General features: G+C 43.6%; 2 protein-coding genes across 2 annotated transcripts in view; one reads left to right on the forward strand and one right to left on the reverse strand.

The window, feature by feature from the left end:
- Positions 1 to 14,737, forward strand: part of nanp (N-acetylneuraminic acid phosphatase) — a 50,493-nt gene that overhangs the window by 24,969 nt on the left and 10,787 nt on the right. The gene's annotated exons all lie outside the window — the stretch shown is intronic.
- Positions 1 to 14,737, reverse strand: part of polr1b (RNA polymerase I subunit B) — a 33,001-nt gene that overhangs the window by 1,499 nt on the left and 16,765 nt on the right. Inside the window, exons 8-14 of the mRNA XM_078212283.1 lie at positions 13,095 to 13,266; positions 11,659 to 11,940; positions 9,546 to 9,679; positions 8,110 to 8,280; positions 5,037 to 5,193; positions 3,481 to 3,677; positions 271 to 524 (exon numbers count right to left, since the gene is read on the reverse strand). Of these exons, the coding sequence (XP_078068409.1) occupies positions 271 to 524; positions 3,481 to 3,677; positions 5,037 to 5,193; positions 8,110 to 8,280; positions 9,546 to 9,679; positions 11,659 to 11,940; positions 13,095 to 13,266 (1,367 nt within the window). The remainder of the gene's footprint in view (positions 1 to 270; positions 525 to 3,480; positions 3,678 to 5,036; positions 5,194 to 8,109; positions 8,281 to 9,545; positions 9,680 to 11,658; positions 11,941 to 13,094; positions 13,267 to 14,737) is intronic.

A 14,737-nucleotide genomic window follows, 5' to 3' on the forward strand; every position in this document is an offset into this window, starting at 1 on the left:
CAACACAGTAGATAATATTCCACAAATGGCATCAGAATTAATTGCCCGTTAGTGTATATTTTTAAAATATATATATCAATCTCTGTCAGCAAGTGTACAGACGGCAAAAATACAAAACGTTTCACTCATCAATATAAATGTTACAGAATACAAATTCAAGTTCAGATTTCACTTGGACCTATTGACAAAAAGCAATGCAAAGAAAATCAAGACTATTTTCCACACTGTAACAATGTATGAGTACCACATACCATCAAAATCTTTACTTACTTGTAGTACATCACAGAACTATCCCCGGTGTTGAGATTCATGTAACTATAAAATGGATCACCGTACTCCAGTACAGCCCCAATAAACGGCAGTCCATCATCGTCAAGTTTCTGTGCCGTTCGCTTATCACCAGGTTTGACACCAAACACAAACAATCCATCATTTTGTTTAACCTTTTGGTCAAGGTCTATCATTTCAGTCTTATAAACACTTCCATGAGCAAATCCTCGCTCCCAAGATGCCTTGTTGACAATCTTTTCCATACATGTTTGAAAAAAAACAGTTAGGGTTGGTACTGCGTACAGCTAGTTCAACTCGAGAATATTTTCCAAAACTAAACAGTGCTGGGTCTGAACTTCTGCGAGTGGCGATCACTCCACTTCTACTTTCTTACCTGGACATCTTGATCCTCTCTCGCCCAGCCTACCGCCTCAGGCTGGATGAGGACTACGGAGAGCACGTGCTCTTCAGGCCTTCAGTCGAGGGCTACAGAATCAGATGGAAGGAGGCCCCTCTTCTCATAGCACCAGCTGCCTAAATCAGGCAAACTTAAAGGTCCAGCCATTTGCAAGCCAGGGAGAAAGATGGGGGGGGGGGGGGGAATCCTTTTGGAGGTATGGAGCTAGACAGGGGATGGGATGAGTCCCATGGTTGGGATGGGGTCGAGGGGTGGGGTCAGTGTGGGTCTGTATAAGCATGATCATACAGTGGTTAGCACTGCTCTCTCACAGCGCCAGGGACGCAGGTTCAATTCCCAGCTTGGGTCACTGTCTGTGCGGAGTCCGCATGTTCTCCCTGTGTCTGCGTGGGTTTCTTCCGGGTGCTCCGGTTTCCTCCCTCAGTCTGAAAGACGTGCTGGTTAGGTGCATTGGCCATGCTAAATTTGCCCTCAGTGTTACCAAGCAGGTGCCAGAGTGTGGTGACTAGAGGGTTTTCACTGTAACTTCATTGCAGCGTGAATGTAAGCCTACTTGTGACACTAATAAATAAACTTCAACTTGCCCAGAAGGTGGGATTTGCTCTAGTTTTAACATTTTCTCATCTAATGATTCCAAATAAACCTGTTGGACTTTAACCTGGTGTTGTGAGACTTCTTACTGTAACATTTTCTGGGTAGCCATTGATGTAACAGTCAGATCCATCTGAAGTCTATGATTTAAACATGGTTCCTAGTGCAGGTTAATTGATCACCGGAAGTTTGCATTTCCTCGGCAATTGTAGTGCAATCCTTACCTGGGAACTTCCCGGGGAAACTGGGTGGGCTCCCCGGGGCATCTTTGGGATCTCCCCTAGTTATACTGCCCCAGAGCTCAGAGGTTAGAGCCGTGTGTATTGGAACTATGTTTATCCCAGAACTGTTCATAATTTAACCAACTATACCTCTTAACAGTGATGATGATAGGGTTGATATTTTACCAAGTTTTTTTTTAAATTATGTGCAAATTGAGGTAAAGAATGTTTAGATGGAACAATTCCATTTCAAGCATTTAGCTACAGTACCAAGCTCACCAACTCAGGTGCAGATTAAAACTCCCCAAATATTGCCCTCATCGATGTATTTCAAAACAAACTTCAGAGCATATCACAAATTGAACCAGTGGATCAACATTCATTTGTTGCAGAGGCTATCCTCTCATGCTGTTAGTTTTATCCCAGTTTTTGCGTTGGATCCTTACAGCCAGCGGAGGATGCTTTCACCCCATCAGATTGAGCTAGATTCAAACCCTGCTCCATAGTTGACTCTAACTCACTGGCTGATACTTCATTAGAGAAGAACAATGTGAGTTATAGACAGCTGATGAACCTTGAACCGGCACGGTGGCACAGTGGTTAGCACCGCTGCCTCACAGCGCCAGGGACCCGGGTTCAATTCCAGCTTCGGGTCACTGTCTGTGTGGAGTCTCCATGTTCTTCCTGTGTCTGCGTGGGTTTCCTCCAGGTGTTCCGGTTTCCTCCCAAAGTCTAAAGATGTGCGGGTTAGGTTGATTGGCCATGCTCAATTGACCCTGTCAGGGGGATTAGCAGGGTTAATGATGGTTATGGGAATAGGGCCTGGATGGGATTGTGGTCGGTACAGACTCGATGGGCCGAATGGCCTCCTTTTGCACTGTAGGATTCTATTCTATAATTCACACTTGTGGGGTCTGTGTGTTTACAGGCATGTGTACCAGTAGCTTGCATGTGGTTCAATTTTAATGAGGTACTTAGGGACTCCTGCCTTGCTCAGTCGAACAGCTGGGAAATGGGAAATTTTACTTCCCCCATAAATCAGGTGAAATAGTGACAGGATATACTGCATATAAAGTACAAATTATTCCAAAAGCTCAGTTATTACAGCAAGAGGCTTTGCCTTGGTGATTTCTAAATGCAGAGGAAGACCTAATTAACTTGGGAGTTTCCTCCAGTACCAAAACAGTGAGAGTTGACATTTAAAACATTAAAATAAGTTTCTCCATGTTAGATGACAGGACTTTGTTGCATGGTATTTACGGCACAGGAACTGGTCTATGTCAGGCTTAATGTTCCTTATTCCCCACAACACATGTATATGATCCCAATGCACTCTGTTCCTGGTTTGAGTTATGATTGCAGCATTTTACAGATCTCCTGCACCAAGAACGAGAAGGAGTTGGGATAGATTAGCATTGACAAAAGTCAATAAGCAAGTGCCAACTCTCCCCCATTATTGCAGAGGTGATTAACTCAGATGGGACTTTCAATCACCAACAAGAAAATAAGAGATGTCCGCCATTTAATGGCAGGTAAAGAACATCACTTGTTTCAAACATTATTGGGGAGATGATGGCCTAGTGGTATTATCGCTAGACTATTATTTCAGAAACTCAGCTAATGCTCTGGGGATCCAGATTCAAATCCCGCCATTGCAGAAGGTGAAATTTGAATTCAATAAAATGATGACCATGAAATCATTGTCATGTGTCAGAAAAATCCATCTTGCTCACTAATGTCCTTTAGGGGAGAAAATCTGCCCTCCTTAACTGGTCTGACCTACATGTGACTCCAGAGCCACAGCAACATGGTTGACTTTCAACTGCCCCCGGGCAACTAGATTTAGGCAATAAATACTGGCCAGCCAGCGACGCCCATGTCCCACGAATGACTAAAAAAAACATTGGTCACCCCACTTGTTATGAGCATAGGAATTTGTACTCAGCAGAATTAAGACAAATTCAAGAAGCAAATACATACCATAGCATCTTCCATGTCATATCCAGTGTATGAGATGACAGCTACAATAGCATTTGTTCCTATGGGATAGTTATCTATATTGAAGTAGTCATACATGTGTGGTCTCACAAGAGGACTCTGAGGAGTTTGAAGGCGATAGAGTTTATTATCAGATCTGTCTGGGTAAGTGTGTAATGGAAAACCCATTGTTTGCTTACCTAAAAGGATGGAGAAGTGGAAATTAATCTATCATTATATCATCAGTACATAAAATGAACATGCTAAGCATTTGTTATACACGTCTTTTAGTTGCATTATTTATTTTCTGAACATAAACCAGCAATAATGAAAAATATTGCCATAAACTGACATAAAAGAATGACCAAACAAGAAAATATCACTAAAGGCAAAAATTGAAATATTTTCATAACTACATTACAGTATCGAGTAGGGACCGAAAGACATGATTTTAAAAATCTTGTTCCATAATTAATTTTAATTTAATATCCTTCCCCATCTCATCACTGTGACAATTTTCTCCCCCTCTTCATATCCTGAAGACCTTGGTTTCTAGAGTGTGTATGGTACCAAAGACATTAATTGCCTTTTAGTTCCTTATTAAAGGGTCTTTCTTGATATACAAGCTTTATATAGAGAGTGCTGGCAACGTATTCAACTACGAGAAAAGGACTTTAAAGCTAGAAGCAACCCTGCCATCACTCAAAACGCACACATGCTCACTCCAGCACAGACCACTGGATAGTGATCAGGAAAGGGAATTCTGGTCAAATACCTCTCCTTAACCTGGGTACTTCAAGTCAAACTGCACCACGCCTAACTGCCATCCTTGCTATCTCAGCACCGACCATATTCAAACCCACAACCTTACGGGGGATCCATGTGATTTGCCACCTATGTAATGCAGCTCAACTTCTATGTTGAAAACCAACGTTGCACAAGTTTTTAGCCTTTAAAATTTTTTAATTGCGTTGATTGGATTACATTTCAATTACCGGCAATAACTTAATTTTAAAAACGTTTTTGACTTGTACTTCAGTTAATGCTATTCTGAAACCAGCTCTAAGCAAGAGGACACACACAGCAGTCCTAATATGGAGGCATCTGACACCTCTTTACTACTGTCCTTCCAGCAGCAAAGCCAAGATAGGGAACTCACCACCAGTCCTCCCAATGTGCTATCTACACAGTTGTTTGAGCAGATTGCACACTTCACCATTGCACTGACTCAGTCTGTAACAATCTCCAGAGTTAAAATGAAAGAAAACTTCTGAGCCAAAGTATCATTCCATTTTCCTTTCATCCTCATCATCTCTTCTACCCATGGACACGGCACCAGAGCTATATTCACTCCTCCGATGCCATGTCCAATAAGCCAGCCAATTCTTCCACAGCCATTTGTTTCAAATCCACTGGTCTCTTTTGCAGAGGGTTGTACCATCTTCACTTAAGTAGGATGGTGGAAGTCAAATAATTATTTACAGACGCAGCAGTTCATGCAATTACAATCTCTAAACTACCAATGACTCCTGGCACAGTTAACTTACAGTTTTACTTACCCATCTGACACTGGTACATGTTCCTGGGACTTTGATTATGATCAGAGTAAGGAATGAAATTAGCCACTACACTCAGCATGCTATGGGGAAAGAGTTCCTGATGGCTGGTTACTCCAGGCAAGATATCCGTCTCGGTGATAGCAATATTCATGTACAGCTGTATTGACAAGAGAATGTATTATAAACATTACTAAGAACTGCATCAACAACTGCAGTTCCAGATTCAAAACGTTAGCTCTGTTCTCGCTCCACAGATGCTGTCAGAGGCCTGCTGAGATTTTCCAGCATTTTCTGTTTTTCTTCAGATTGCAGCATCTGCAGTAATTTACTTATATATTAAAAACAGCATGTGTGTTTTTAGCATTATAGTCAAGTTGTGTTCATTAATATTAAAAGAAAGGAAACATTAGTTTTTTTTATTCATTAGTGTCACAAGTAGGCTTACATTCACATTGCAATTAAGTTACTGTGAAAATCCCCGGGTCGCCACACCCCAGTGCCTGTTTGGGTACACTGAGGGAGAATTTAGCATGGCCAATGCACCCTAACCAGCATGTCTTTCCGACTGAGGGAGGAAACCAGAGCAGCCGGAGGAAACCCACGCAGACACATGGAGAACGTGCAGACTCCGCACAGACAGTGATCCAAGTCATGAATCGAACCCGGGCCCCTGGCACTGTGAGGCAGCAGCGCTAATGACTGTGCCACCGAGTAGCTTTGAACCATTTGCCTCAGAATGGTTTTCAGGCACTTCATTCAGTTTTTTTTTAAGTGGATGAAGAAATAGTTTCTCTTTAACCCACTTCTCTCCTTTGCAGAGGGAGGTAGTATGTTCACGTAAAGAGAGCTGGTGGAATTTCAATTCAATTAATAAAATCTGGAATTGAAAGCTCCATAATGGTGACCGTGCAACTATCAATTGTGGTAAACATCTGGTTCACTACTGTTCACCAGGGAAGGAAATCTGCCACCCTTATCTAGTGTGGCCTACATGAGAGTCCAGATCCACAGCAATGTGGTTTGACTCCTAACTGCCCTCTGAAATGGCCCAGCAAGCAACTCAGTTCAAGGGATGGGTGACACACAATGACCTTGCCAGCAACACCCATATCCCATGAAAGAGGAAATTTTAAAATACTCTTCCCCACTGACATGATTTCAGCACAATCAAAAATGTTATAGAACATAGAACAGTACAGCACAGAACAGGCCCTTCGGCCCCACGATGTTGTGCCGAGCTTTATCTGAAACCAAGATCAAGCTATCCCACTCCCTATCATCCTGGTGTGCTCCATGTGCCTATCCAATAACCGCTTAAATGTTCCTAAAGTGTCTGACTCCACTATCACTGCAGGCAGTCCATTCCATACCCCAACCACTCTCTGCGTAAAGAACCTACCTCTGATATCCTTCCTATGTCTCCCACCATGAACCCTATTGTTATGCCCCCTTGTAATAGCTCCATCCACCCGAGGAAATAGTCTTTGGACGTTCACTCTATCTATCCCCTTCATCATTTTATAAACCTCTATTAAGTCTCCCCTCAGCCTCCTCCGCTCCAGAGAGAACAGCCCTAGCTCCCTCAACCTTTCCTCATAAGACCTACCCTCAAAACCAGGCAGTATCCTGGTAAATCTCCTCTGCACTCTTTCCAGCGCTTCCACATCCTTCTTATAGTGAGGTGACCAGAACTGCACACAATATTCCAAATGTGGTCTCACCAAGGTCCTGTACAGTTGCAGCATATCTCCACGGCTCTTAAACTCCAACCCCCTGTTAATAAAAGCTAATACACTATAGGCCTTCTTCACAGCTCTATCCACTTGAGTGGCAACCTTTAGAGATCTGTGGATATGGACCCCAAGATCTCTCTGTTCCTCCACAGTCTTCAGAACCCTATCTTTGACCCTGTAATCCACATTTAAATTAGTCCTACCAAAATGAATCACCTGACATTCATCAGGGTTAAACTCCATTTGCCATTTTTCAGCCCAGCTTTGCATCCTATCTATGTCTCTTTGCAGCCTACAACAGCCCTCCACCTCATCCACTACTCCACCAATCTTGGTGTCATCAGCAAATTTACTGATCCACCCTTCAACCCCCTCCTCTAAGTCATTGATAAAAATCACAAAGAGCAGAGGACCAAGCACTGATCCCTGTGGCACTCCGCTAGCAACCTGCCTCCAGTCTGAAAATTTTCCATCCACCACCACCCTCTGTCTTCGATCAGATAGCCAGTTACCTATCCAATCGGCCAACTTTCCCTCTATCCCACACCTCCTTACTTTCATCATAAGCCGACCATGGGGGACCTTATCAAACGCCTTACTAAAATCCATGTATATGACATCAACTGCCCTACCTTCATCAACACACTTAGTTACCTCCTCAAAAAATTCAATCAAATTTGTGAGGCACGACTTGCCCTTCACGATTCCATGCTGACTATCCCGGATTAATCCGCATCTTTCTAAATGGTCGTAAATCCCATCCCTAAGGACCTTTTCCATCAATTTACCAACCACCGAAGTAAGACTAACCGGTCTATAATTACCAGGGTCATTTCTATTCCCTTTCTTAAACAGAGGAACAACATTCGCCACTCTCCAGTCCTCTGGCACCATCCCCGTGGACAGTGAGGACCCAAAGATCAAAGCCAAAGGCTCTGCAATCTCATCCCTTGCCTCCCAAAGAATCCTAGGCTATATTTCATCAGGCCCAGGGGACTGATCGACCTTCAGTTTATTCAAAACTGCCAGGACATCCTCCCTCCGAACATCTATTTCCTCCAGCCTATTAGCCTGTAACACCTTCTCTTCCTCAAAAACATGGCCCCTCTCCTTGGTGAACACTGAAGAAAAGTATTCATTCATCACCTCGCCTATCTCTACTGACATTTGCATTACAATATATTTAAGGAACAGTTAGATGTTGGGATGGAAAAACGTAGGGTCAGCATGAAGATTAATTAGGCCAATGGCATCCAAATTTATTTTATCACCTAATGAGCAATGAGTTAGACATTTCCAAAATGCATCATTGAAAAGTGTCGGTACAGGGAGATTATTACCTGTTCTAGTGTCCCAATAAGTTCTTCTTTTCCCAAGGCCAGGTTTCTGACAGGCCGCACCATCCGACTCATGGTGGTGAAGATGTATAATCCTGGGTAAATGCTAGGCTTATCCATCATCGGTATAAGAACAATTTCAGTCCACGGAGGGATCCTTTTCAGCTGGAGCACCTAAGAACAGAATAGACCATAGGCAACACTATTAATATTTCCTCCTTAACGTCCATTCATTTTAATCCTCTGCGTCAATTATAAATTTACTAACTTGGCCAATGATTTTTTCCTATGAGCAGCAAAAACCGCACAGATTAGACAAGGTCTAGGTCTATGCTGAATTAGCTGAGCTCAGCAGAAGTAAGGGGCTTTGCAATTAGTGTCAACGCTGTAATCTGAGAGGGGAGAGGGAAGTCAAAGACAGTACTTGTTCATGATCATGAACGAAGACAACAGGCAGTCCTGTGTTTCCCACTCCAATCCAATCTCACTTTTAATGAAAATGGAGAAACCCTGAGTAATGCAGAGCCCTACTTTGTCTACACACAGAAGGTGGTTCTCCATAAGGATGAAGAAAGAGGGAGATGAAGAGGGGTTCATCCTCCCATTTCCCATTGTCTAAAGCAATGACATTCAGCCTTCTCTGGCGCCTTGCAATCAACAAAAGCCTGAAAACACTCGCAAGGGAAACCCAACCTCCAACATACAACCTCAGCTAATGCAAAGGAAAAGGGTGCTGTAACTGCCAGGAACATATTTTATTACAGTATAAAGCAACAAGAATAATGTGCAGAAAATGCAACAGAACAATGCACAATTCTTGAGATATTATCCTAACGGCACACAGTGTACCAGCTCAGGAGGACATCTCTCATGATGTATAGCTCACTGGGACACTCATAAACCCCCTAAACTCCAGTGACTCTATTACATCTAGAGAAAAACTTCAGAATGGGTCCAGCAGCTGTGGGGAAAAGGAAAACAACTGCAGATCCCAGGATATGGGCTTGAGGGTGGTGTGTGGGGCAGTAAAAATTTAATTTTTAAAAATTTGTTTGTGATGTGCGCATCGCTGGCTGGGCCAGCATTTATTGCCCATCCCTGAGGGCATTTAAGAGTCAACCACATTGCTGTAGGTCTGGAGTCATGTGTAGGCCCGACCTGGTAAGGACGGCAGATTTCCTTCCCCAAAGGACATTAGTGAACCAGATGGGTTTTTACGACAATCGACAATGGTTTCATGTACGTCGTCAGACTTTTAATTCCAGATTTTTATTGAATTCAAATTATGCCATCTGCTGAGGTGGGATTTGAACCTGGGTCCCCGGAGCATCACCCTAGGTCTTTGGATTACTAGTCCAGCGACAACACCATTGCGCCACTGCCTCCCCAAAAATAAATATTAAAAAAACAGAAAATAACGGAGTAAAATTGATACGTACTTTAAAGTTGCGTAATGTATCAGCAATACTAGGTCCCATTTCTTTTTCCACCCAGCCAACTACAGCACCATCCAGGACAACTGGGTAGCATTCAGAATGTGGCTTGCTGGGTGTGCCATCCACTGGTGTAACACCTGTAGAACGTGAAGATCAGAAACAGCTCACAGCTGGGCTTACACTGATAATAAGCAGTAAAACATGCAGCTTTACATTAAAGAGCATCATTACTGAAAAAAACAATATCTTTGACTATTGTTAGCTCCCTCTGACAAGGAACAGAAACCCATCCAATACATATAAAAACTTTATCCTTATTTTTAAACTGAACTTTCCTGCTGATCAAAGTTGACCCTCTGTCCAGAGGTAATCTCCAGAATAAGGTAATTTTCTAAGTTTCGGGAATTCAGCAAGTCACTGTACCACTGTGACCTCAGCAAGTACCACTGTGCTTCCACGGAATGACAATCAAAGTCAGATTGCCATCCACTCCTAGTTACTTACCTGGAAATTCAGCCACTCATTTCTTACCCAACCTTCTGTTCAGGTTGGATGAGAACTGCGCAGTGTGCTCCTAGGGCCTCAGTCGAGGGCTAGAGAGTCGAAGGTAGGGAAGCCATGCCCCATCTTTTTTTTAAGAGCACCGATTGCCCCAAAGGAAGTTAAATTTACAAATCCAGCCATCTTCAAGTCAGGAAGGTTGGTTGGTCTGTAAGGTAGGTGGGTAGGGTTGGGAGGTTGAACATAGAACATTACAGCGCAGTACAGGCCCTTCGGCCCTCGATGTTGCGCCGACCAGTGGTACCAATCTAAAGCCCCTCTAATCTACACTATTCCAATATCATCCATGTGTTTATCCAATAACCATTTGAACGCTCTCAACGTTGACGAGTCCACCACTGCTGCAGGCAGGGCATTCCACGCCCTTACTACTCTCTGAGTAAAGAACCTACCGCTAACATCTGTCCTATATCTCTCACCCCTCAATCCCCTCGTGCTAGCCAACACCATCCGAGGAAAAAGGCTCTCACTATCCACCCTATCTAATCCTCTGATCATCTTGTATGCCTCTATTAAGTCACCTCTTAACCTTCTTCTCTCTAACGAAAACAACCTCAAGCCCCTCAGCCTTTCCTCATACGATTTTCCCACCATACCAGGCAACATCCTGGTAAATCTCCTCTGCACCCTTTCCAACACTTCCACATCTTTCCTATAATACGGCGACCAGAACTGTACACAATACTCCAAATGCGGCCGCACCAGAGTTTTGTACAGTTGCAGCATGACCTCCTGGCTCCGAAACTCAATCCCTCTACCAATAAAAGCTAACACACCGTACGCCTTCTTAACAACCCTATCAACCTGGGTGCCAACTTTCAGGGATCTATGCACATGGACACCCAGATCCCTCTGTTCATCCACAGGGAAGCAGGGAACATCAGTTGGTCAGTGGGGGAGGGGCGGGGTGTTGGGAGGTCAGTGGGGCTCTGATGGCAGGGGTTAGTGCAACAGTTAGGCACAAGTTCCATCCATTACAACATCCAAAACTCAGAGGTTACAGCCTACATTTCCCTCCAGTCTGAAAAACAAGCACTACTCTTTCTGTCCCTTGGCCAATTTTATATACACGAGGTGGAGATGCCGGCGTTGGACTGGGGTGGGTACAGTAAGAAGTGTCACAACACCAGGTTAAATTTCACAGGTTTATTTCGAATCACGAACTTTTGGACGCTGCTCCTTCATCAGATGATATAAATATACATGTTGCCAATGCCTAATTGCCTAATCCCATGAGCTGCCACTGAACTGCATGCAGTCCTACGGTGAGCACAGTAATGCTCACAAACAACGAGTTGTCAGACACTTACATTCAGCACTCTGCTTACATTTCAATGTATAAATCTGGCCGCAATAAGAAGTTTATACAGTATTTGTTAAGAAATTATACACTAGACAAGAAAACTTTAAATCTTTCTCAACTTTTGAACAGTTGCATATGATGGACCAAACACCCGTGCAATAACCAGTTTGTTTTAAGCAGTTTACTCTGTAATCATTGTGTTATAAACAATAACCTATTCATATCATTTCATACAATTCCCTCATCACTTACCCAGTGCACAGAGCAGGGCTGGCAGTGAGACTGTACTTGACGTTTGAGTCACAATCTCACAAATGACCGTCAAGTGATTCATTAGCCCACAGGGCTCCCCATCCGGTGTGTGCACAGGGCACAGGTAGCCCCAGGATTCGGGCAGTAACTTGCGCACAGAGGTGGTTCTCATCTTAGCAAAAGCAGCCCCTCTGTGCACGCAGCGGAAATGGGAGAGATAACGGATAAAATTCAGCTTGTCTGCCACAATGCACAAACCCGAATCCTGCAGCATTCCCAGACCTGGGACAAGAGAAGAGAAATAAATTTGAAATTAAAATGTACCATTATGCAGCATCACGAGAAATACTGTATGTATTTTCAGATTTGTGTCTGCATTTCAATAAGAGATATAGTCGGGTGTATTTTGCATGTATATTTTACATAATGGTTAGAGGTGCCTCAGTTTTGTGAAGATGCAATGAAGAATACTCAAGTTTGTTTTCGTTAGTTTTTAAGCAAGTATCTTTTTTATAGTTTTGCAGCTCAGGTTCTGAAATGTATTTATTTTGACATTAAGGAAAAGTTTGCTTTTCAGGTACTTTTTCCCCTTCCCTTAGCTCTACACGTATCTCATGAAATCCATGGCTAAAAGATGACCTACCATTCAGGCAGCATTATGCAGATGAAATTGGCTGACAGACCTGTCTGCTGGATGATAATAATCACCAAAGATAATCCGTATGGTCAACTTTCTGAATTTTGAACTCCTAAAGAGGACAATACCTGTGATACGCCGCAGGGTCTGTTCTCTTCTTAGAATAAACGCAGGCACAACTGGTCCGAAGTAGAACTTCTTTCATTGATTAATAACAGAAACGGAGTGTGTGTTGTGAGTACGTCAGTACGTGTGTGAGAGTACATGAGAGAGTGAGAGAGAAAAACTTGTTTATGCCAAACTTTGCTTGCATTGTACTTTCAAAGAATGCAGCCAACTTCTAAGCTAATCCCAGAATTCCTGCTGAGTCTAAAATGTGGTCAAGTTAGCTGTAAAGCTTAGCATAATTAGTTACATAGGTGGAAATACCTTAAAATGAAGTCTTTTAACTAAAGCAAACCATACAAAGGATTCCACAAATGCTGTCCATCAGTACATGGACATGATTGATCAACTGCTTCTTGGTTTAAGCATCTTTCAGCCAATTTTACTTTTTAACATGCTAACATAATTGGTAGCACCTTTGACCACTGCTGGAAATGTTTACACTCTAGCTGTAGGAAGTAACGATTTTGGTATTGCTTCAAGTGCAGCAACACAAACGTGCAAATACACAGCAAGTTGAATATTTGTGTAGTTTGTTCATCTACAAAACATAAATCAGATTTTTCCAGTAACTGTCTATTTGCTAGCTGCTTTAAGCAGGTTTATAATATCTTGTTATAATCATGGTGCTCACCTGATTTTGAACGCAGGTTTCCTGTGGCCAAAAGATACTCAAATGGTCGTGATAAATCCGGCACTAAATTAAACACTTTCATGAGATTTTCCGAAGTAATCTGGATAGTTCCTTTCTGGCTCTTCTTGTCCAGTGCTAATTTTATGGACTGTAACCAAAACTCCATTTTCTCCTGTCAACAAGAATCAAGGGAAAATAATTTACTATTTTTTTCTAAAATGTACATACTAACATAAACTTGAGTGTGATCAGTTAAAATTTCCCCACATCGATTATATAAAGTGAAAGTTTGGTTCAATTGGTGGCACTGAATGTTAATACTTCAAATTCCATTCCAGTACTTGGGTAACTAAAATAGACCAACGCTACCGTGCTGTACCAGAGGAACAGGCAGTCAACAGACCCGTGCGCCTGTACAGACAGACACACTCCATGGCACTTTTCTGGCGAGCAAGGAAAATTTCCTGGTGTCCTGGCCACAATTCTTCCCTCAGCTAATAGTAACAAAACAGTTTAACTAGCCATTTATCTTATCAGCTGTTTGTGATAATATTGTGTGAATTGGCTGTAATGGGGCTTTAATCTTGTATTTTAATCACTTTGACACATCTCAAAAACCTTGGAAATCTAGTAAAAGCAGTTCCTTCTCTCTTACACACAAAGAGAACTTTGAAATTGTCCACATGCTTATAAAGGTTTTAGTAAAGTTATTTGCCCCAAAGGCACAGTGCTGGTTTATATATTATTTCCCTCTTCTCCAATTTCACGCCACATTTTCTCCTGAAGACTTTGATTTTCTGCTGCATTGCAGTGCTACAGCTTCCATCATGCTCTGGTACCTGATCCAATTGGCCATTATGACTGCATGAATCTAAACTACAAATGTCAGCAAGCTGTTTGACAAACACAAGGGGAGCGATTCTCCCATCCCGCTGCGCTGATCTGGGTATTACTATAGCTAGCAGCCCGACCCCGCTGAAGAGAGCGGGGGCGGGGGGAGGGGGGGGCAATCAGGGCCCCTCAGGGGCAAGGTGCCAATGCCCAGTGAGCACCTTGACACTGCCCGTCCAGGGGATGGCGCCTGATGGGGAAGGGGGGGGGTCCCGCTGCCAATCTGTAGTCGCGATTGGTAGGGGAGGGAGGAAGGCAAGCGATTGGGCCTGGCCAATGGGGTGGGGGTTGGGCAGCCCGCTGGGCGGGGGAGGGAACAGGGGTAGGAAGTCACGGCTGAGCCTGGGCATGCTTGGGCAGGCCAGTGATCAGGCCGTCCGGGGGGGTGGGGGTTTGCGATGTGGGGATCGGGTAGCTGGCCAGCGATCGGGAGGCCGTCAGACAGGGGCCACTGTGCATGCACCGATCTCGACGCTGACAGATCACTGCACACGCAGTGGCCCGCTCAGCGCTGTGCTGCTGGCCTCCTGGGCGGGAACAGGCCCCACCCACTGATTTTAAGTGTGATTCACGCTAGCGCACTCTGCAGTGCACAGAGTTTGGGAGATTCTTCTCTAAACTGCCACTGAAAAAACCAGCTTGATTTACTCCGGTTTTCACGCAAATTCAACACTGAGAATTTTTTGGGGAGAATCGCCCCCAAGGTTGCTGGATGACAATCAGGAATCGGGAGCTCGGGCTGATAATTCCCT

The sequence above is a fragment of the Mustelus asterias genome, chromosome 5 (genome assembly GCF_964213995.1).
Source record: "Mustelus asterias chromosome 5, sMusAst1.hap1.1, whole genome shotgun sequence".
Taxonomy (NCBI): Eukaryota; Metazoa; Chordata; class Chondrichthyes; order Carcharhiniformes; family Triakidae; genus Mustelus; species Mustelus asterias.